Genomic DNA, 22,569 nt, shown 5'->3' with positions numbered 1-22,569 from the left:
ATTGCCGTCTCGACACTCAAGGCTAATTTAGTCATAATCCCGGGGGTGGGAGCGAGGGCGAGGGGCCATTTACACGAGGCGAGACGACGACGACCATGGGGCCACTCAATAAAATGTTACCATTTTCAAACTGGCAATAAAACACATAAAAACGAAACTTGGATTTTGAATCTCATTTATAGAAAACCCATCTTTCATCTGGTGTAAGAGGGCTTTGGAAATCTGTATGCATACCTTTCAATACGACCTAGGAAAATATTTCCGTGAAGTGCTTTTTGTTAAACTCTAGTGCTTTAGATTATTCATTTAATCGCAGTTGTATTCAGGTTTGTATTTCTTAAAAGGAAAAAAACGGGTCTGAATGCAATCAAAATGAATAATCTTGGTTTGACTATCATCGCAGAACGTGTAAGCTAAGAGATAAATAACCGTCTGTTTATATATCTTGACTACTAGTGAACGCATCGATAACTATTTGGTCTCGTGTTGTAATATATCAGAGGTATATGTCCAATTCCTTTCTGTCTGATATTCATGTGAAAGTGGAATTATAGATTTTCATCCGCAACAGAACATACATTTTCACGCTTTTCTACGCTGCTGTTCATGTACTCATAATTATTGTCAGCCTCTGAATATAGTTTAGGGGGGACAATTATTGTTAAAGTGGGTATATATTGTAACCCCAGTATGCACTATGTAGACATGAAACATTTCCTGTGTCATCCAAAACATAATTTCTATTGCACACGGATCTTTAGTTTTTTTAGCAAACGTAACGTATTTCATATTAATAAAATCATATTGAAATGTATTAATATTAAGCTTTTTGAACTGAAATATAAGACATTAGTGAACCTTATACCGATGTGGTATTTAAACCAAACAGTTGACCTTTGATTTTTGATCCTGTGAAAAAACTCCATCTTGTTACCTCCGTCAGTATAACCGTCATGCCTTGGTGATTGTTCCCCGTACACAATGCCCCAGTCATGCTCGACCCGGCCGCTACGTTATTCCGACTCGGGAGTCGAATAAATTGTTTCTTTCAAATCTGACACACAGCAGATGTAGTGAAAGTAAAGGTGAAAATACCCGCACACGAATCCATACAGTGGAGAGAAAAACAAGAAGAAATTCACAAATTATAAATTTAGATTTATTTCTCATTGAATTTTAATGGAATGCTAGAGAAAACAACATTGCGCGTGTACAAAGAATCTCACTTCCAGCACGTGTGGCCGTGTATATTTCAAAATGGGCCGTCACGCAAGGTGTAAATTTCATGTAAATAACATGTTATTTCCCGTCATACTAGACATTTTCTCAATTTGCTGTAGTGTAGCCTGAGGCAGCCTCAATTATCTCCCCCCGTGTCTATAGGCTGCTACCCCCGTGACAACACCGACCCACACATGCCCTTGTCTCACCACCTCTCACAGGCCGGCTTGGCTAAATTAACCGATGTCAGTGCCCATTTCTTACGTTGTTTAACCAATGCATGTGTCTCAGTATCACAAGATATATGGCAGATGTATTCAGGTCTGTGGTACTTTGTTTAACCACGCTATGCATCTAAAAATAACCTATTATACCACCTTAATATTACTCATAAATAATAATAATAAATCATTTTCTGTGGTAAGTATTGGATTCAATCATGTCATTTGTATCAACATCATCTAATATAGAACCGATGTATTACCAATGAATAGACATATTTTCAGTGAGTTTGTTATTTAATCACGTCATGTCTCAAAATATGCTATTAAAACTAGTTTGACATGGGAAAAGACCGTTTGTAAATTTGTAGTTTTAAAGAATATTATAGGTATTTTGTATGCTTTTAAAAACAAATATTAAAAACGTTTGACATTTGTAAAACATTTCATTTAAAAGTTAATATTTCAGCTTTTAATTCATATCATTGTGATTACTTACTTATATATATTAAATAAGTATGCTTTAAATAGCATAATGATATATCAGCCATGAAGAAAACAAAGTTGATATGGTCACCTAAGTGTAATATCAGAAACAAACTTATAAATCATTATTAATTAATTGAAATATGAAAAGTAGAAATAATGATAGTTTCTCTGATTTATCTTAAGTTATAAAAACAAGCAATCTGTACCTAGAATAATAATGCTCTTAAATATCCCACATTTCAAAAGACCATTTTAGCACTGAAATTTCAAACGATTGAATTTGACATCAGCGTTTTCGAAATAAATCTTAAAATGTGCCTATAAATGTCGTTTAAATATGTGTTAAATATCAATAACATACCAAACTGCTTTTATCAATTATTTTTTTTGGGCATAAATTAATAATGCAGTTTACCTCAGCGATTTAACCGCCAAAGGAGTTTCCCTCAACAGCTGTCTAAACGCGTGTGCATAGTTTACAAATATCAAAACTTTTTTGTCATTTTGAGAGTGATATACCATGTGTTTGACACTCCGTTTTTATGTTTTGGAATTAAACATTGCCACCGTGTTTTTTTGTAAGCATGTAATATATGCCGCAATTTTGTGAAAGGTGTGAAAGACAGGCAAACAGAGCGCCGGTGATGATCAGAAGGGTAAACAGTTGCAATGAATTTTGGAGTGGTGCCTAGCTTCAAAGTGGGTGTGTTGCGTTGTGTTGTGTATACATAATAAATTGCTACTGGGACGAACGTTTAAAAGAGATAATTAGTATTTTTGACTTCCAAAATAAATAGTATGAAATTGAAACAAATTTGAATTCGGGATGTATTTCATATTTCAAGCTAGATACGGGTATTTCGACACTAAAAGTGTGGCATCAGTCAATGAAATTCTCAATAACTTTATGAAATTAAATTAGCTCTGACGTTATTTGATGAGTATGTGGGCGCTTCTCGGTACTGACACTGAAAGACATTGGTGTAATTGCACAATCATTGCAAATTAGCCCCAAAGAGATCATATCTTTGTAGTAAGTGTTGTTTCGTCACTGCCATGTGCCCTTCTAGAAACACTACGGTAACGAGTAATCAGGCTGTACTCGAGCGAGTTGCGTAAATGACACAATATTTGTGTACTCTCTGTTTCTCTGTCAGTTCATGAGAGAGGTAGTATAAATATAATAAACTACATACACAGAGTTTTGAAAACTCGTTCTAGTAAATAAACAATTTGGTCCCTCCTTTTGAGTAAAGAAACAGGCCCTCTCTGTTCAACGAACAAAGAACATTTATTTTTTCATTTAGTTCATGTCCTGTGCCCTTTAACCCCTAAAATATCGAATGGAATCTTCCGGCGTTTGATACGGAACATACCAAAAGGATTAGAAAGGGAAAAAGGGTAAACATTGTCCTCCCATAACATAGTTTCCTGTGCTTGTATAAAAACACCAGCCAACGTTCTAATACAGGAACGGCATCAAAGGTCCGTCTCTTTGAAACCCTGGCTACAATTTTGATTTTGCGAGTCAATTTCAAACCCTGTTTATCAACATGACTGGGCTCACTAGGGTACTGGTCTTGTTTTCTCGATCTGCTGGTGTTGAGATCGTATTGCAATTCTGTTCACATGCACTGGAATAGGCACTACGATCTTGGGTTTGTTTTGTTGATCGTTCGTACTCCCGGCCCGGGCGTGCACCAATCCAGCTTTAACACGTTTCCATTTTGCACGACGGTTTTGAAACCAGATTTTCACTTGTACTTCACTGAGTTTTAAGTTATGTGCAATTTGAGATCGCTCAGTTAATGACAAATATTTCTTGCTATGGAACTCTTTTTCCAACTCTAACAACTGTTCGCTCGTGAATGCAGTCCTCCTCCGCCTTGTTTTCCCACCGGAAGTGCCTATATCGCCATTGGAATCGTCAAAAGTTTTCCCGGAAACTCCGTCTAAATTGCCACCTCCGTCAATACCCGTCCTGTCGCTGTCAGTTGTTTCCGAAATACTCTCCCCTTCACTCGTGTGGTTCATAGACGTGTCCGCATCTGATAGATAAGCACAATCGTGGAATTAAAAACATAATCTGTGTATATGAAAAAGATCTGTAATGCAATTTTAAAAATTAGGATCGATTTGAATCATCTTATCACCAAAGATGAATGAAGAAAAAAACCCCTTAAAATTCAAAACACCAGAGAACAGCCAGTCTCGATTATCTACAGAAACAGATTCAATTGGACGTAAAAGGCAAATTAGTAATGAAAATATGTAAGGATTACTGAAAATCAGCCATGACACCAGGTGTTCTCCAAACCAACGGAACACATTAGTTTTCAAACGTGTTCAGCATTTTATTAATACCTTCGCTATAGCATTTTGTTTGCCTATATGTTTACTAACCGAATTAGGTATATGTTCCCGTGTTTTGTTTCAGGTAAACAATTGACTTGCCTTTGCATGTGTTTGTGACGGGTGCCACTGGGCAGAATACGCTCACCTTTTTGCGCACACCTGGTACCGTCAGTATTTGATAGTGATTCATAAACACATGGTCTTAATATTGTCGGAATCGTACAATCGACTCTGCTTTTAGCAAAGATTTCTTATGTGAAGGGAAAGGTGTTTTTTTCGGTTTTATTTTCATCATACTTTCTTATCATTTCTAAACTTATCTTGGTAAAACATTGCTGGTCCTATTTGTCAGCTGTTTGCCGATTATTTGTATGTAAAGGATTTTGATAATTGATTACATAACCGTGAAATCGGCAGTACATGTAGACGCGGGCATTTGAGTTTGGGTCTGTAGCTCACCTGAATTATCTGGAATATTTTCAAATTCATAGATTAAGTTATTTGAAACGATACAAAAAACAGAAATGTACGCACAAGGCATACTCATTATATATGTTAATTACACACTGGTACTTGAATAACTGTTTTGGTAGTGGTAATATCACCAGTAGAAATCTTAAGTAAGATTTAAATGACACTATTTCTGAGACCATAAACACATTTCAACTCATAAACACTGTTATTGGAAGAAATATTTAAAAAGTGGTATAACAGGCGTAAAGGGTTAAATGAAGGGCAATGGTTAAAGGTTATATTAGGGTAAGTTATCAAAACATCCCCAAGTCCCACCACATATTTCATCAAAGATACAGTCACTTAATTTTGAATAATACACTGAATTGGGAAAACATGATTCTATGGACAATTTCCGAGAGAGTACTGCCGGATTTTATACACAAAATTAACAAACCTGTCGAACCCATTGTTTTAAGTGAGTGAGTTTGGTTTAACGCCGCTTTTAACAGTATTCAAGTTATATCACGTCGTGTCAGTTTAATGTAGGAGGAAAGCCCGAAGTGATGCAGGTGTCAGACGTTTACCACTTCGGTGAAACCCACGAGCACGGGTATGGTGCGAACCGGGATTCGAACCCACAATCATAGGTTTCTGGCGTGCCCAGGGGACGCAACTCTGCACAGCGAATCGTGGCGCCTTAGACGACTGGGCCACCTGTGCCCCCCATTGTTTTAAGAGATGTCGAAATAGGTATAGGAGTATCTATCGGCTGAGAATAATAACTTTTTATTATAATAAAATAATAAATAATATAATTTTTATAATAACATTAGTAGTGAAATAAACAATTGCACATACCACATTCCCTCAGCATGTCTAATTATCTAACAACTTGTGAGCAGTGGGTCAACGAGACATTTTCGATATGGCTGACACCAGCCGCCATTTTTCAAATAGGATCGCAATCCAGTTATCATCAATACTTGGAGTATGTGTAGAGTAAAGTTAGGTAAATAGAATGACACACATATCGGAAACAGTGAAGTCTGGCTCGATACGTGGGAGTTTTTACAAAGAGTCAACTATGCTAGCAGCGGTCCTATCTGACGCAACGGCTGCATGAAACTGTACGTTACGATTGCCCGCGGTGACTGACCGACAGTCGTCTAGGGCACCATTTTATTTCCTAGAGGTGTGTGTGTGTGTGTGTGTGTGTGTGTGTGTGTGTGTGTTATCGAAAAAATGAAATTGTTGAAAAAAATAATCGTCCCTCCTGTTAGAATATCAAATGGTCGGTCCCTAAGGCGCTGTGACATTTCGCTGTGAAGAGTTGCGTCCCATCGGCACGCCAGAAACCTATGATTGTGGGTTTGAATCCCGACTAACCCTGATTAGGTTTCTAGGTTTGTCAGCACCATACCTCTGCTTGTGGGTTTCACCGAAGTGGTAAACGTCTGAGACCTGCATCACTTCGGGCTTTCCTCCCACATTAAACTGACACGCCGTGATATAACTGGAACACTGCTAAAAGCGGCGTTAAACCCAACTCACTAACTGCCATACGTCGCATTAGGTGTTTCAGTAGTTGCTAGCGTCCCAACTGCCACGGAACACGAGGTCAAGCCGAGGAAGGTGTCTGACGAGACAACGCATGCGAGTTGGCCAATACAAATTAGCCGAATGGTTAAAGCGTTAGCTCGTCACGCCGAAGGCCTGGGTTAGACATCCCACAAGTGTGCAATGTGAAAACCCGTTTCTGGTGTCACCCTTGATAAAACTTACCCACTCCCTTAACACATATTACTACCTTAATAAGCGACCTGTTTTGATGTTCTTGTTTTCGTATTGAGAAATAAATGCTTGTGAACAAGGGAATCTCAACATTAATCACTCGTAATCAACCTACAAGTGAGCTGGGCTCCGTTTCAGAAAGGAGAGCGGAAGGTCCGGGGTTCGATCCCCGGCCGCGTCATACCAAAAGACGTTTAAAGATGGTACATCTTGTTACCCTGTCTGGCGCTCGACATTAAGGGGCTAAAACAAGGACTGGTCGGCTCGGAGTCAGTATACTGTGTCTGAGTGGGGTATTCATGTTAACTGCGGCATGGTATCTCAGTGAGCTAGCACTATAAATCGGCATCAGTCCGGACTAGTACAAGCAGCCACACACACACACGTGCATGCACGTCGCTATATAAGTGCAATAATCTTGGACGCGACGTTAAACCCAATTTCACCTCACCTCACCGTTTCAGAAAGCGACCTTAGTGCTACGACTAACGTACGACTGCTTGAAACAGATGCTGCTCTTTGAAAACAAACAAACAAACAAACAAACAAACAAACAAACAAACAAACAAACAAACAAGAGAAAACAGAAAAAGGAACGATTAGCAAATTACACCGATTTACTCAACAGAATTTGACATCTTTGTACATCGGCTAACAATTGCCATTGTCTCGGGTACTCTATATCCTATAAACCACTCTCCGATTTAATTAAGCCAGAGAGGTCGTAATGACATTATGTATATAATAGTAGTTGTAAAGCTAATTGCATGTCAGTCTAGGACCAGGCGGTGACTCCAATACTGCACACTGGGTTATATGGTATAGGACAATAGACAGGTACCATATGCCACCAAGATGCTGGACACAGCACGTTGTGATTGGTTGATTACTGGGCCTCATATACATGTCAGGTTACGTTCTCACAGCTAATGGGGCGTGGTCATGCTTGTCAACAGTAATTACGATACGATCACCCAAAACAGAAAGGGTTAAGGTTTGAAAGGGCTATGCAGAGTAAATAGCACAACAAGGGTTAATGTGGTGATTTGCATAGTGGGATTGTCTGTATATAACCCCTAACGAATTGTTGGAACGGCTGGAAGCTCATAAATCTGTCAATGATGTGAAGACGACAACGGGAACGACAATGACTGAGATGCTATAGATGACGTAATATACAACATCTACTGTACACACGTCCACGCCGACGTGGGCGGCGGTTGACCAGTGACCAGTACTGCAATGTCATACACACAATGTAATCAAATATGTCTGTCGCAAAATAAACCGGACACACAACTTCGCCATCATAACTCTTGTAACAGTGTACTTATTACTTATGGAGCGGTGGGGAAGCCTAGTGGTTAAAGCGTACGCTCGTCACGCCGAAGGCCCAGGTTAGATTCCCTACATGGGTACAAATGTGTGAAGCCAATTTCTGGTGTCCCCCTCCGTGATATTGCTGGAATATTGCTAAAAGCGGCGTAAAACCATACTCACTCACTCACTTATTACTTTTATTGATTCCAATAACTTAAAATGCACATAAAGAATTTCAATGAAAAAAACGCGATAGCTTGAGGTTATCAAATGAAGCAACTGCAGGCAGCATTGACTCTACCCCAGGGCCTTCCGTCTGCGCCCTGTCTCAGTCTAACCTGTCGTCAGGTAAAATTCATTCGGTAGAATGACTTTTCCAGAATATGTCTCCCTACTTGATTAGCCGAACCGACCTAAGCATCCACAGACCTTATAAACCTATCTACTGTATACCCCGATCTACCACATATACCAACCCATTTATATATTTACCCATACATCAATCTGCCCAATATACCAATCTACCCCGGTATGCCAAATATCCCAGTCCACTGTACACCCCGATCTGCCAAATATCCCAGTCCACTGTACACCCTGATCTGCCAAATATCAGTCCACTGTACACCCCGATTTGCCAAATATCCCAGTCCACTGTGCACCCCGATCTGCCAAATATCCCAGTCCACTGTACACCCCGATCTGCCAAATATCCCAGTCCACTGTACACCCCGATCTGCCAAATATCGCAGTCTACTGTACACCCCGGTATGCCAAATATCGCAGTCCACTGTACACCCCGGTATGCCAAGTATCGCAGTCCACTGTACATCCCGATCTGCCAAATATCAGTCCACTGTACACCCCGGTATGCCAAATATCGCAGTCCACTGTACACCCCGATCTGCCAAATATCAGTCCACTGTACACCCCGATCTGCCAAATATCGCAGTCCACTGTACACCCCGGTATGCCAAATATCAGTCCACTGTACACCCCGGTATGCCAAATATCGCAGTCCACTGTACACCCCGATCTGCCAAATATCAGTCCACTGTACACCCCGGTATGCCGAATATCGCAGTCCACCCTAGGCCCGACCTGCATAAATAGTAACCCACCCTATACCCCAGTCCATCAAATACACCACCCACCCATACCCTGAACACCCAACCCCATGACCCTAGATTCCCTCAGCCGCAGACCACGCCGACAAAACATAAGGTACACGTACACAGAACAGCTCCATCAGACAACTCGTTTTCCCAACCACACAACATACTTGTGGCCCATGGAATCTCCGTTCAGCTTAATCCTCACCTTATTGATGGGGTGGTACATAAAGGGTTAACGGGCAGGAAGGAGAGACACTTTATAATGTCGGTAAGTTTTAATACCATTACCAGGACAGTGACAAATGTTTCTCATTTCCATCTCAATCTATCGGGTGTTTACAATCTAACACCTTCGGTGATAAAACCCTCTCAATGGAACCTCCTTTCAAAAGCTGCAGTGTTATTTATTACTGAAGAGAGAAGTGCTGGGTCGGTATCTGGCTGTCCGGGGCCATACAACGTCAGAAAATACGGAGTTTTAATTATTGCGGATTCGGAGTGTGAATAGTTTATGGTTTAGGTGAACTGACCATGAGTATATAGGACACTTGACAAGCAATAAGTGCTTTCAATACATACAACGCGGTACACTAAGGTGAGGGTATGTTCAAGTTCATTTCTCAGAGTTTGTTTAATGGTAGGACAAAAAAGTTGAAACCGTTTTTAATCACGTTAATGGTCGTTGGTAATAAAATTCGTTACGAATTATATGAAGCAAAACGATTGCTGATTAATGTATGTTTGTACCTTAACAGTCTAATGTCATGTTTCTTGTTTCAAATAAGGATGTTCACGTTATAAAGTGTTAATGTTTCTCAAGATCATGTCTGGATTCAGAATTTGCAATGCAGGTGGAGCCTTCTTTCGATTACAGTTCATTCCGCGTGTAGTCAGTTCCACTGCGTTAACTGTGGAAAGGTAGAGATATCCGACTAGACTCGGTCCCACCCCTCATTTCATAATGGACAGGTCCAAACTCCACAATACTAGAGACAAAAACCGTAATACATTTAAAACTTGAAAGAAAGCGGAACAGTTTAAAATATCCCGCTGAGGTGTAACTTAGAAGTGAACAGGAGGAAGCACGATTTAATTTAAACAACAATTATTAAGAAGCTTAGCTACCCCTTTTCCTGAGTAGACTCTCCTTTGTCTTTCAGATATTTAAGTATAAAAAAACATTAAACCAATCATGACGAACAGGTGCCTTACTAAAATTAACAAAGCGATATATATTTACACTCATAGGCAATACACTTATAGTTCATAGCCAAGGATTAAATAACTTCTCCCCTTTGTGTAAACAGATTTCTGAGTCACATGATCATCAGGAGATGTGTTTTTTTTTTTAACTGACTATAACTGAATGGTATTTAAATTCCCAATATAATTCCCAATATGCACACACTGATCTGTAAGAGAGGCCAACCCTCGGCGTGTAGCGTAGGTTGCATCCCAGAGAAGAGGAAGACAGGTTATTCTATATGGCGTTCATTACAGACTGTATAATACGCGACTGACATGTGTCCACTGGAGATGTGTCACTGACAGAAAAACCCAGTCAACCTATCAGGATTCCTCACAACACAAAAACTAACAATCGTCTTGGGGCTACTAGACCCCCAGGTTTCAGGAATAAATTGATATTATATTGTTCACCTGCTGCTGCAGTACATAACTCCTATAGAAGTGTTAGAATTATGAAATAAATTGATATTACCCGGTATATTGTGCATCTGCTGGTGCTGTACAGAACTATTATTTCTCTGAACTAGTTTGCAGAAAAGTTAGAAATTGGGAATATGGCTTGTTGAATATATTATGATATATAATATTTGGTCATTGTATATAATAAATATATTCAATTCTCTCTTATTTTTGTTTTATCGTCTCCTACACGGACTGGTCTACTATGTTTCTAAAGCTTATCACCCCTAATCACCGGTGCATAACTTTGTTTTCATAACACTATAGACGAACTATAGCTACACCCATAGCTCAATACAAGAAATAGTAATGTACATACAACTCTATTAATAATAATGTTAATAATACATAAAAAACAACCACTACACAACACAATTGCCATGTACTAGAGAAACAAGGAGTCCAATTGCACGTGCATGTTCGCATTTAATCATAGGTTCATTAACAGTTTATTTAATTTCACAATTCCCAATAATTACAAAATTTGTCACTTAGTTATTCGATGCCAAAATGATTTCGCTTACCCTACACCCAAATTAATTTACAGTGGACCATTATGTTTCTATGAGAGATGAGATGATAAAACAATTTCTACACTCTCAGTTATATAGTCTGAAAAATATTAATAACAATCAGGTAGTGAATTCTGGCACCGATGCAACATGGTCGTGACTTTGTGGGGATACGTTGAAAAAAGTAATTAAGATATGCATCGAGTGAGGAAACATGTTATTTTTAATTGGATTAGACTCACGATACGATACATATTGAAGTATTTAGAATCTAGTTGCAATTAGGCAGGGTTTTACGGGTCTAGAGCTTTACAGATGCGTATGATATTCCGATGAGTGGATGGGAAGAAAATTGTGAAATAACTGTTTCATATTCTTAGTTTATTTCTGAAGGATCTCATAAAAACGACGAAGAACTGACGATAACCTAACAGACACTCTCATCCCGCACAGGAAATAGTTAATCTGTATTGATTGCCTGTCTCGTGTCAATTTCAATTAAAGTTGAAATTTTATTATGAAATAGAATATGTGTTTCGTAAGCTTTCTTTAAGTTTCAGCTTTTATACAAGTTTTTTTCTTTTTGCTTCATGGATATCAAAACATTTTGAAAATAAACTGAAGTAACAAAAAACGTTTGATTTTGTATTTTGAAGTGGCAGTTCCTAATTTATTATGAATGATGTTGAAAGGTCACAGGGCATGACAGCAAAAATAGTCTTTTCAAGCCTCATCCATCAAAACCCCATTACTTTTCTCGCGTTTAGAATTTCTGGGTCACACACGGGAAAAAAAACAATTTAAATTTTGTAACCAAATCTACAACAGAGGGGATATACCTTATTAGGTTTTTAGATTCTAAGCTAGACGCGGATAGTATGAAAACAGGTTGAAGAAAAATAAACATGATAATAAACAATAAAACTGGTTATCAGTTTAGATCTTGATTCATGATTTTTTGCCTCCTGTTTACATCTCCATATGTGGAATTAACATTTTGAAAGTATTATTTTTTCTCAGAATGTTCATAATCGATCAGTTTTATGAATGTTTATGACAGACTCGAATAGTATAATTATATACGGTCATTAAAATAGCAACAATTTATTTTTTTAAATTCCATGTGTATTACAAACATTTTTATAACGTATCTAGTACTGTTGTCCATGAACTGCGAGATTGACGTGGTGAAGTGTCACTTCGGGTGACATAGAATGTGAACTATAATACAAATATTAGATTTAAAAAACACTTCAGCAATTTTCAATTGCGTGTGAATATGAACTATTTACCAACCATTTAAATTGTTTCAACTCTGTCATTCTTGTTTGTCCTATTTGCAATTGCAATGTCAACCAGTGATATGAATTCATGCAGATTACATCCACTAACTGAGCATAATCTTACAATTATTTATGACACTAACTAAATCATTGACACTTCAGTTGGGATAATTTCACTAATGAGATGCAGGTGCAGAAAATTGCCTTCCAATACACCAAGTCCCCATTGTCTCTTCTTATTTCCAAGCTCTGCACATAATGCCAGTTATGTAAGTTCGGTAAAAAATTCTTCATAACGACCATATCATAGTGTGTTTTCACTTGAATCATACAACATTAAATTGAATTTTTTGGTTTGTGTATTAATTGAAAAAACCCATTAATTTTAATATCAAACGTTTACGTTTAAATTATTATATATAGTTGATTTATATTTTTAATAGATTTGAATACTTTGAATTGCCTGAAATAACACACCTGATATTGTTTTGAAAAAGAAAGAACCCATTATACTTTTAAGTCTTTTACGATAATAATATTATCATTTAATAACCAACTTGTGATTTAATTTGCTTTGCTTCATCAGAAAATACATCTGCATGGACAGTGCTTAGGCAGATTAAACACTCCTACACATGGATCGTGTTTGTCTTCATCATAACGCCATTCCGTCCTTGATGATATTGATAACGATCACAAAATGCCAGTAAACATGCAAATTAATTTTCTACGAGAGGATAACTGATTAACATTACGGGCAGTAAGGCACTATAGGTTGGTAGCGCCACTCTGCATGCTAGAGCTAAGGCGTATCCTGTGTTGTTGCATGGCGATTGTATGACAGTCTGGCCTCCATCCTCATTGCAAAAAAAGTATTGTCAAAGAATGCAGCAACAAGAGAATCAATCATGACAAATTAATAATTGCTACATATTGTACAGATGTTTGTGCTTTTTAATATTTTTATGCTTTAGGGGGTATTTAAATTTTCATGTGCTCACCTCTCAACATTATTCAATATAATTCTTTACAGGTAAACGGTGTTAATTTTAAATTGTAATGCAGAATTTTTCGCCTTTAAAGGTTAAGGAAAGTTTAGAGAAGAGATTATTCCTGAAGTGAATGCCCAAATTCAAATAAAAGTGACAAGGGTTCAACCCCTAGTTGACAGCGATGACTTGGGGATTAGGGACCAATTTGAGGAAACCCAATAAAGCCACTGACAAACAGAGTTTAAGTAAGGGACAATAGCGATATGTTTGAGTTTTCCGATGCCAACAATCTAGCACTAACTTGGTGATTGACAAAATTAAACATTTCAACAATCGGGTATATTTGGTCAACAAAACACGGGGAAATTGAACAATTAACCCAATCTGAACGACGGTTATTTGAATGACTTGACGGTCCTTGGCACCGAATGACATGTTCGATGGAACAAACAAGGAAATAATAGCCATTTGACGTGCAGGGTTGAAGAGAATAGCTGTCGATAGATCGACGATTATACCCCCTCGCCGGTCAAACTGGGCTGATTTAATTTTAATTTTATATTTTGGTTTGATAGTGGAGTTTCTGTGAATGATAAACAACTCTAACAAATACAATTGCAAATAATGTTTCTTATGAAAGCGTTTTTTTTATCAGAAAGGTTAACATCAATTACAATGAAAATTGTGAATCTCAATTATTTTTTAATATATTATATATTAATGTATTTAAGGAAAATATGAAATTGTTTTTTTTAATTCAGCCTTATCAAACTGGAATAATGAATGAACTGTTGTGAAGGCAGTGATGTGTGCCTCGCCACATGTATGTGACGGACAACACTCAATGGTGACTGATTCCCCCATGAAGACTGCCAGTGAAGACTGGCAGGCACCACTGGCCATGTGGTTGTTGTGTTAATAGCTTGACGATTAGGTTTCACACATCTGGCATTCTGGGGGCATTAAAACCTATCAGGAGTCAATTACATACGTAATTGGGGTTAGAAACACGACAATTAATTGCCAAAATGTTTGTCCGACTGAGAGAGTTCCTCCTCGGCTCAAAGAACTGTCTGGGTAATTTACCAACAATGTAGATTACTCATTTCCCTATGCAAGTTTGTATACTGAATGTGTGAATGGGTGACGATAACAGGTAATTGGTCAGCTCAGCGCTGACAGTGCCGGAGGCTGTGTCAGAGTGTATTGTGTTAATACATTTACAAGAAAGGTTATGTTACTCTCCTACCAATGATGAAATAGTTTCCACAAATTAAATTTGAAAATAATCTGGCAATGGAATATGAAATTATATTTTTTTTTAACAATAAAACATTTATAAAACGACTAACATGATTACGAAACGTTGTATGCTTTCCATCGCCATTTTGTTGAATATCAGGAATTATTGTTTTCCTTTATCGCAAAGATATTATGTGATATAAAATAATAATTATATGAATAATTCTGGAAGAAAAAAAGCAGTGTTTCTGAGCAATAAATTATTCTTCCTTCAAAGAGAATGTTCCCGTCAGACACACGTTAAACACATTACAAGATAATAAAAGCCATTTTGAGGGCTGTTTATGGCGACATGATCTAGGGTTATGTTGATAACACTTCTAGGTCAACCGTTCAACTGAAACATACCTTGTTGCTTCAAGTAAAGACAAATTTATGTTGATGCACTTTAAACACAACTGACAGTACTTCCTGTAACTTGACATAGAACTTCCTATTTAGCTCTTTACAGGAAACAATACACACATTTGCGAATATGGTAATTTCATTTAGAATTTTTGCTCGTTTGTTTGTTTTTTTACATCAAATTATTTCCCGAGTCTTTACCTCAATACGATACACGTGTAAATAATTCTTTAGCGATTATATATTTATTTGACATGATAACAAGTTTGAATACAACGCTTACCTTCCAACATTTCATCGTCAATATCCTCTGTGTTTTCATCACTACTGAGCGGACTGACTGAGCGGGTAGATTCGTTGACCCGCGGGGTGGGGATTGTCGGTTGTGCCGTAGGTCGGAGGGGTGAGGCTTGCATGGTGTTACCCGCATGATGAAGTAAAAAATCTCTGTGTTGCTGGTTTAGGGCAGGGGATCCAAGGAGTTGGGACTGGGAGAATACCGCGTGGGTAAGAGAACTCATCGCCCGGGGGTCGCCGAGATTCGCTGGGAGGGACGGGGCGACAGACGCTGAGGGCATGAACATATACCCGGGGTAGTAGAGTGGAGGAGATATCCGTGGTTGCGGCGCCATCAAGGCATCGATGGAAAACGAACTGTACATCGGTCTGTGCATGACGATCTGTTTCAGACCCGAACGGGTCGTCCTGCTTCGGGCTTGTATAGAAGTCTAACAACTGGGATCGTTGGCTTTAGAAGTGACGGTATCAGTGTTGTCTAAATTGAGAGGTGTACCCCCTCCGCTATTCATCATCGTCAAGTTACAGTTGACAGCGGGAGGGATGTCTAGCTGGAAAAACCCTCCCAATCACGTGACGGCAAACACAGCCATCCCATTGGTTTAAAGTCACGCGCTGGCTCTTGTCAGAGAATAATTGACAGGTCGACCCAGCACGCTTCCGTCTCTATTGGTCTGTTGCGGGAGGGTTTGAAAAGCGGCCACACCAGTGCAATCAGGCGCTAGTAATTATGATTGATGAAATTAAATTGGACTTGCCAAAATTGAGGTTATCCGTAGCCACTGTAGCCGCGTAGAGATCCATGAAGGCCATGATCCGTGATGGAAAGTCCAAAGAGATAGGTTTTCTATGACTTCAGTACGTTGGCTATCTTATTGGGATGAACCGTGCAGCCTAACTCGCCAGGTCAAGCCTCTACTGTCCCCCCGCGGACCCCCGATGATATGAGATTATGCCCTGCGACCCTCCAAAGTTTGATTACGTTTAGGAACCCCACATCGCTATCCTATCACCCAGCATCTTGCTTCTGCTAAGTTAAAACACATATCTATAATTTCAAGCAATAATACCTTTGATCTTTATCAACCTATGACATTTTATCTACAATATCATCAAATCTGTAATATTTGTATTTTCATTAAATGATTTCTTTGTGTTGACAGATATGTATGTATGCATGTCTGTATATGGGTATGTATTAATCATAATGTTTTGTCATTTTATAATTGCATCTGTTCCGTGAGAATAATCTTATCTTACACGAGAAAACATTTTGTTAGGCAACACAAGCTAGATCAACACCCATTACTGGTAGGCTAATACTTACTAGCGACACAGAGCAGTACATGTATTTGGAGAAAATAATATTATTTCACTAAGGAAAAATAACATTTTATTCCAAACTTATTCTTAAATATATTAAATAGATTTCAGAGTATTATATTCTGATGTGGAGATCAATCTTTTTCGATACTCTAAATAAAATTGATTTAAAGTTAAATCGCAATTAATCTGAATAATATACTAAAAAAATCTTGTTTATAAACAACATGTTTCATTATTTAGTAATGAAGACTTTGTTGGGAATCGAATTACTAAATACTAAATATAGATAGTATATTCAATTTTTATTATGTACGCAGAATACGGTATTATCAATAAACGTTTTTATATGTCTATCAGTATCAATATATCCCGCATCCTAGATTTTCTTATTCAGCCAATTGTATTTTTTGTTATTATATTACTGCAGTAGTATGTGTTATAGAAGCAGAAATTTAATTTATTCTTTCTTCGTAAACTACGAATATACGCAGTAAGCCTGACAGGTTGTATGAGGGGTGTGATCCCTTCTGAGCCATATGGGCAACAAACTCCGCAGTGAATAATAAGACACGTTGATAACCAGTAGCATAGCCCAGTCCAAAAATAAAGCATTTAAATCCGAAACTTGATATCCACAAACATCGCTATCTAATTATGACCAGAGTAAATCAAATTTTATTGCTGCGCCGCAGATTATGAGACCTCAGTGCGCAATATCATAATTTCATAAACAGACATGTCAAATGCAATTAAAATTTTAATAGTATTACCCACTGTGAAATTCAGCTACGGAATTATGGGCTGATGGGAATAATTTCCCTTTGAATTTAGGAAAAATATAAATTTCAAAATTGAAATTTAGCTGGTGATTCTATTATAGATTTCTTTGTGTGTAGCATTTTTAAAATTAAAAATCTAAATATCATTCTTAAAATGATTGAAATGGATACATAAATGTGTATATTTCACGAAGTGTGCACATAAACATTTACAAAATAAATCATTGAAATTTGAAGAAACATATTCATCCTGTTCAAATCTAGAGAAAAAACACGAAATGCAAATGTTTAAAAATCAATTATTTTCCCTCAGGGAATCCAAACAATTAATTGACTATGAAAAGAAATGTGTTTAACATCAACACCCGGCCTCTGGCAAAGTCGCTTTCTGTCCTGATCAGTAATCAACGGCTTAGTAAGTGTGTAGCGTCTAATTTTACCTATATACCCCAGGCGTATTTTTGTGTTAAATCAAGGAGACAATTGAAGATACAATAAACTTGTCACGCCCATTTGTGCTAAAACCTGAATTGTTTGTATTCGTAACTATCTGTAACAAAGATGAAAAGGGGAATAATGTTTACATTAATTTTCCTGCATCATTGTATTTGTTGAGTGAATAAACATATACAACAGACAACAATTACAATTAGTGTTTTGTTGACCTTCGACCCTGAACAAAAACATATACTATACAAGACGTGAACGGGTTATTCTTAAACCAGGATTCCCGTCGTTTAATTAATTACATTGCCATCTCTTTAAATGTATGTGTGCATAAACATTAATCGTTGCAAGTATCATCAAAATAAAAATATTATTTTTTTGTTTTCGTAGAGTGTGGAGGATGAGGAAGAAAGAGTATAAAGTCATGCCGTTAATAATACATATCAGATATTTCAGCATAACGTCAGAGTGAAGGAACGAGCTAATTAGGAGATTCAGTGCATTGCAATTCGTAGCCAGGTACGAACGTTTTCAGTGCAGAACAATTCATCCACCGACTATTAAGCATGCTCATCTTATTCAGTGAAACTCTTAAGTGGGCTCGCATTTCCAAGAGTTAACCACTCCGATAGAAGAAAAATCAGAAAATTGTGTAAAAATGCACGAAACCTCCCCAGATTTACCGATGATTTCATCTTGGTGATATCGCGCGGTGGTACACAGATCTCTCGGCCTTCAAAGCTTGCTTCCGCGAAGTCGCAGTCTCCTGTTTCAAATCACCTTAAAGGTTTCACGACAAAGTTTTAGGTTTTGTACATTGTGTGAACGTGTGAGGAAGAGGTTGTGACGGATAACAAGCTGACGGCCTATTGTCACCTGGAGGACACGTGCCCTTGTGCTCATTAACACCGCATGTTTTGCTACACAACATAATGACATCGACAAGCACTGGTTTTGTTTGGGGTTTCTGGACTCGAACACGCATTTATTGCTCTCCGAAATTAAAACACATTTTTTTCTTTAAAATATCCACGTTATTCATCGGTGAAGAAGTTCAAGATACTTAGTGTCTGTGAAGAGTGGTGTGCTTTCATTATGCTGTTCCCCTCCCTGTATTGATATCTTATCAATGAGGATAGAGAAGCTATTTTTATCCCGCTGACAAAAACAGAAAGATACGCACGTGCACATGCACACGCATAAGAGATTGTGCTTGTGGTTGTAAAGTCACTAGAACCGCATTATATTATAATCAATTCATCAATGTTATAAATGACAATCAATATGTACCTTGTCGGCTATGTGTTTATGGTGGTGGAATACTTTACACAAGCGTGGAACTGTTTGCATGTGCGTGTGGGTCCGTCCTTGTGTGCGTGCGCGGACGCCTGTTTGTGTGTGTACGTGCGTGTCTGTGTGCGCGCACGCGTGTGTAGTATCGTTATATCCAGTTTCAGGTTATCATATATCTATTTTGCGACATCATCTTTTGCAGCTAGACAAAGCAACGTTAATATCCACTGTGTAGATCCTTGTATGCCCTTCTATGTATCTGGAAACGATTTCGTTAAAAGTTTCTGCTGATCTGATTCATTGTCTAAATTATGTGTTGTATAATGATGGTGATAATGACATTATAAATTGATAGTACAGTGGTGGTGATGTAAACTGATGGTATATGGTGGTGATAATGTCATTATAAACTGAAGCTGTATGGCGATGATAATGTCATTATAAACTGATAGTATAGTGGTGGGAATAATGACATAATAAACTGATAGTTTGTTGTGGTGATAATGTAATTATACACTGATAGTACAACGGTGGTGATAATGTTATTATAAGGGTAACGCTATTTTTCAGGGCATTATCATTTGCAGAAGCCCAAGGTCTTCCATTAACTGACCGACGAAGGATATAAACTGATAGTATATGGTGGTGATAATGTCATTATAAACTGATGGTGTATGGTGATGATAATGTCATTATAAACTGAAAGTATAGTGGTGGCAATAATGTCATTATAAACTGATGGTATATGGTGTTGATAATGACATAATAAATGTATGTATGGTGTATTGTGGTAATAATGCCATTATACACTGATAGTACAATGGTGGTGATAACGCCATTATAAACTGATAGTTTATTGTGGTGATAATGTCATTATGAACTGACAGTACAATGGTGGTGATAATGTCATTATACACTGATGGTATATGGTGGGAATAATGACATAATAAACTGATAGTTTGTTGTGGTGATAATGTAATTATACACTGATAGTACAACGGTGGTGATAATGTTATTATAAGGGTAACGCTATTTTTCAGGGCATTATCATTTGCAGAAGCCCAAGGTCTTCCATTAACTGACCGACGAAGGATATAAACTGATGGTATATGGTGGTGATAATGTCATTATAAACTGATGGTGTATGGTGATGATAATGTCATTATAAACTGAAAGTATAGTGGTGGCAATAATGTCATTATAAACTGATGGTATATGGTGTTGATAATGACATAATAAATGTATGTATGGTGTATTGTGGTAATAATGCCATTATACACTGATAGTACAATGGTGGTGATAACGTCATTTTAAACTGATAGTTTATTGTGGTGATAATGTCATTATGAACTGACAGTACAATGGTGGTGATAATGTCATTATACACTGATGGTATATGGTGGTGATAATGACATAATAAACTGATAGTTTGTTGTGGTGATAATGTAATTATACACTGATAGTACAACGGTGGTGATAATGTTATTATAAGGGTAACGCTATTTTTCAGGGCATTATCATTTGCAGAAGCCCAAGGTCTTCCATTAACTGACCGACGAAGGATATAAACTGATGGTATATGGTGGTGATAATGTCATTATAAACTGATGGTGTATGGTGATGATAATGTCATTATAAACTGAAAGTATAGTGGTGGCAATAATGTCATTATAAACTGATGGTATATGGTGTTGATAATGACATAATAAATGTATGTATGGTGTATTGTGGTAATAATGCCATTATACACTGATAGTACAATGGTGGTGATAACGTCATTTTAAACTGATAGTTTATTGTGGTGATAATGTCATTATGAACTGACAGTACAATGGTGGTGATAATGTCATTATACACTGATGGTATATGGTGGTGATAATGACATAATAAACTGATAGTTTGTTGTGGTGATAATGTAATTATACACTGATAGTACAACGGTGGTGATAATGTTATTATAAGGGTAACGCTATTTTTCAGGGCATTATCATTTGCAGAAGCCCAAGGTCTTCCATTAACTGACCGACGAAGGATAATGCCCTGAAAAATAGCGTTACCGCTATTGTAGCTAAAATGGATAGAATGTGTTATCAAATAAAAATAAACAACAATATCGGCTTTGAAACATTTACTGCATTCAACACATAACGAATGTCACTGACCCACTTTTACAAATATGGAACTGATAGTACAATGGTGGTGATAATGTCATTATGAACTGATAGTATATGGTGGTGATAATGTCATTACAAACTGATAGTATATGGTGGTGATAATGTCATTATCATTCTATGGTTTATTGTGGTGATGATGTCATTATACACTGATAGTATAGTGGTCGTAATAATGTCATTATAAACTGACAGTATATGGTGGTGATAATTTCATTATAAACTGAAAGTGCAATCATTTTAATAATGTCATTATAAACTGATAGAGCAATGATGATAATAATGTCCGTATGAACTGATATCGATATTCCTACTCTCGCTACCCCACATTTGATGATGGTAATAAGGTCATTATACCCTGATATTGGTAATCATATTACCCCTAATACTGATGTCAAGGATGATAGTAATAATGTCAAAATACACTGATACCCACCGATACCCACCGATTTCGCGGCAATATATCTTAAAAGGGATTATCCCTTTTAACACTGGAATAGGAAGACCACACCCCTTCTTATCCACACACCTTAAAGTGTAGATGGACGGGCACTCTCTCTTGATACTGATGGCAGCGCTTCTTTAGGGGCGGATATTTAAAACTTTTGTTTAATAGAAGGAGCACGCAGCCTGAGCATCACCCTACATCCTGTATGTGTGGGTTACCCTTTGCTGTGATATTGCGACGTTAAACCTAAACTAACCCATTTATCGTGGATCATTTGGACAGAATATATGTGTTGGTTTTCGAAAGTCAGGTAAGGTAGGTTAGACATTCTTGTTGACTTTACTGGAACCTATTGCGTTATTAAGAGTGTGGTGTCGGCATCGGTTCGTGACAGAGGAGTGTAGGCATCGGTTCGTGAGAGAGGAGTGTAGGCATCGGTTCGTGAGAGAGTAGTGTAGGCATCGGTACGTGAGAGAGGAGTGAAGGCATCGGTTCGTGAGAGAGGAGTGAAGGCATCGGTTTGTGAGAGAGTAGTGTAGGCATCGGTTCGTGAGAGAGTAGTGTAGGCATCGGTTCGTGAGAGAGGAGTGAAGGCATCGGTTTGTGAGAGAGTAGTGTAGGCATCGGTTCGTGAGGGAGGAGTGAAGGCATCGGTTCGTGAGAGAGGAGTGTAGGCATCGGTTCGTGAGAGAGGAGTGTCGG

The 22,569-nt window shown here is 37.8% G+C and overlaps 1 protein-coding gene across 1 annotated transcript; it reads right to left on the bottom strand.

Moving 5' to 3' along the window:
- Window positions 1–1,137: 1,137 nt before the first annotated feature.
- Window positions 1,138–15,932, bottom strand: LOC124125770 (homeobox protein GBX-2-like). Its single transcript, XM_046489135.2, has 2 exons — window positions 15,390–15,932; window positions 1,138–3,979 (listed from the first exon to the last, which is right to left on the bottom strand). The coding sequence occupies exons 1-2, from the start codon at window positions 15,778–15,780 to the stop codon at window positions 3,498–3,500; spliced, it is 873 nt and encodes a 290-aa protein (XP_046345091.1). The 5' UTR covers window positions 15,781–15,932; the 3' UTR covers window positions 1,138–3,497.
- Between the last annotated feature and the right edge of the window lie 6,637 nt (window positions 15,933–22,569).

The sequence above is a fragment of the Haliotis rufescens genome, unplaced genomic scaffold (assembly GCF_023055435.1).
Source record: "Haliotis rufescens isolate VD_foot unplaced genomic scaffold, xgHalRufe1.0.p SCAF_4, whole genome shotgun sequence".
NCBI lineage: Eukaryota > Metazoa > Mollusca > Gastropoda > Lepetellida > Haliotidae > Haliotis > Haliotis rufescens.
Note: the sequence above shows the minus strand (reverse complement) of the source record. Positions and strands in the feature narration are given on the sequence as shown.

Bases quoted from the DNA above. Each gene is read 5' to 3' on its own strand.
- LOC124125770 (XM_046489135.2), bottom strand. From the start codon at position 15,780: ATGCACAGACCGATGTACAGTTCGTTTTCCATCGATGCCTTGATGGCG. The intron at 3,980-15,389 runs GTAAGCGTTGTA...CTTATCTATCAG, and splicing joins TGACGATGAAATGTTGGAAG to ATGCGGACACGTCTATGAAC.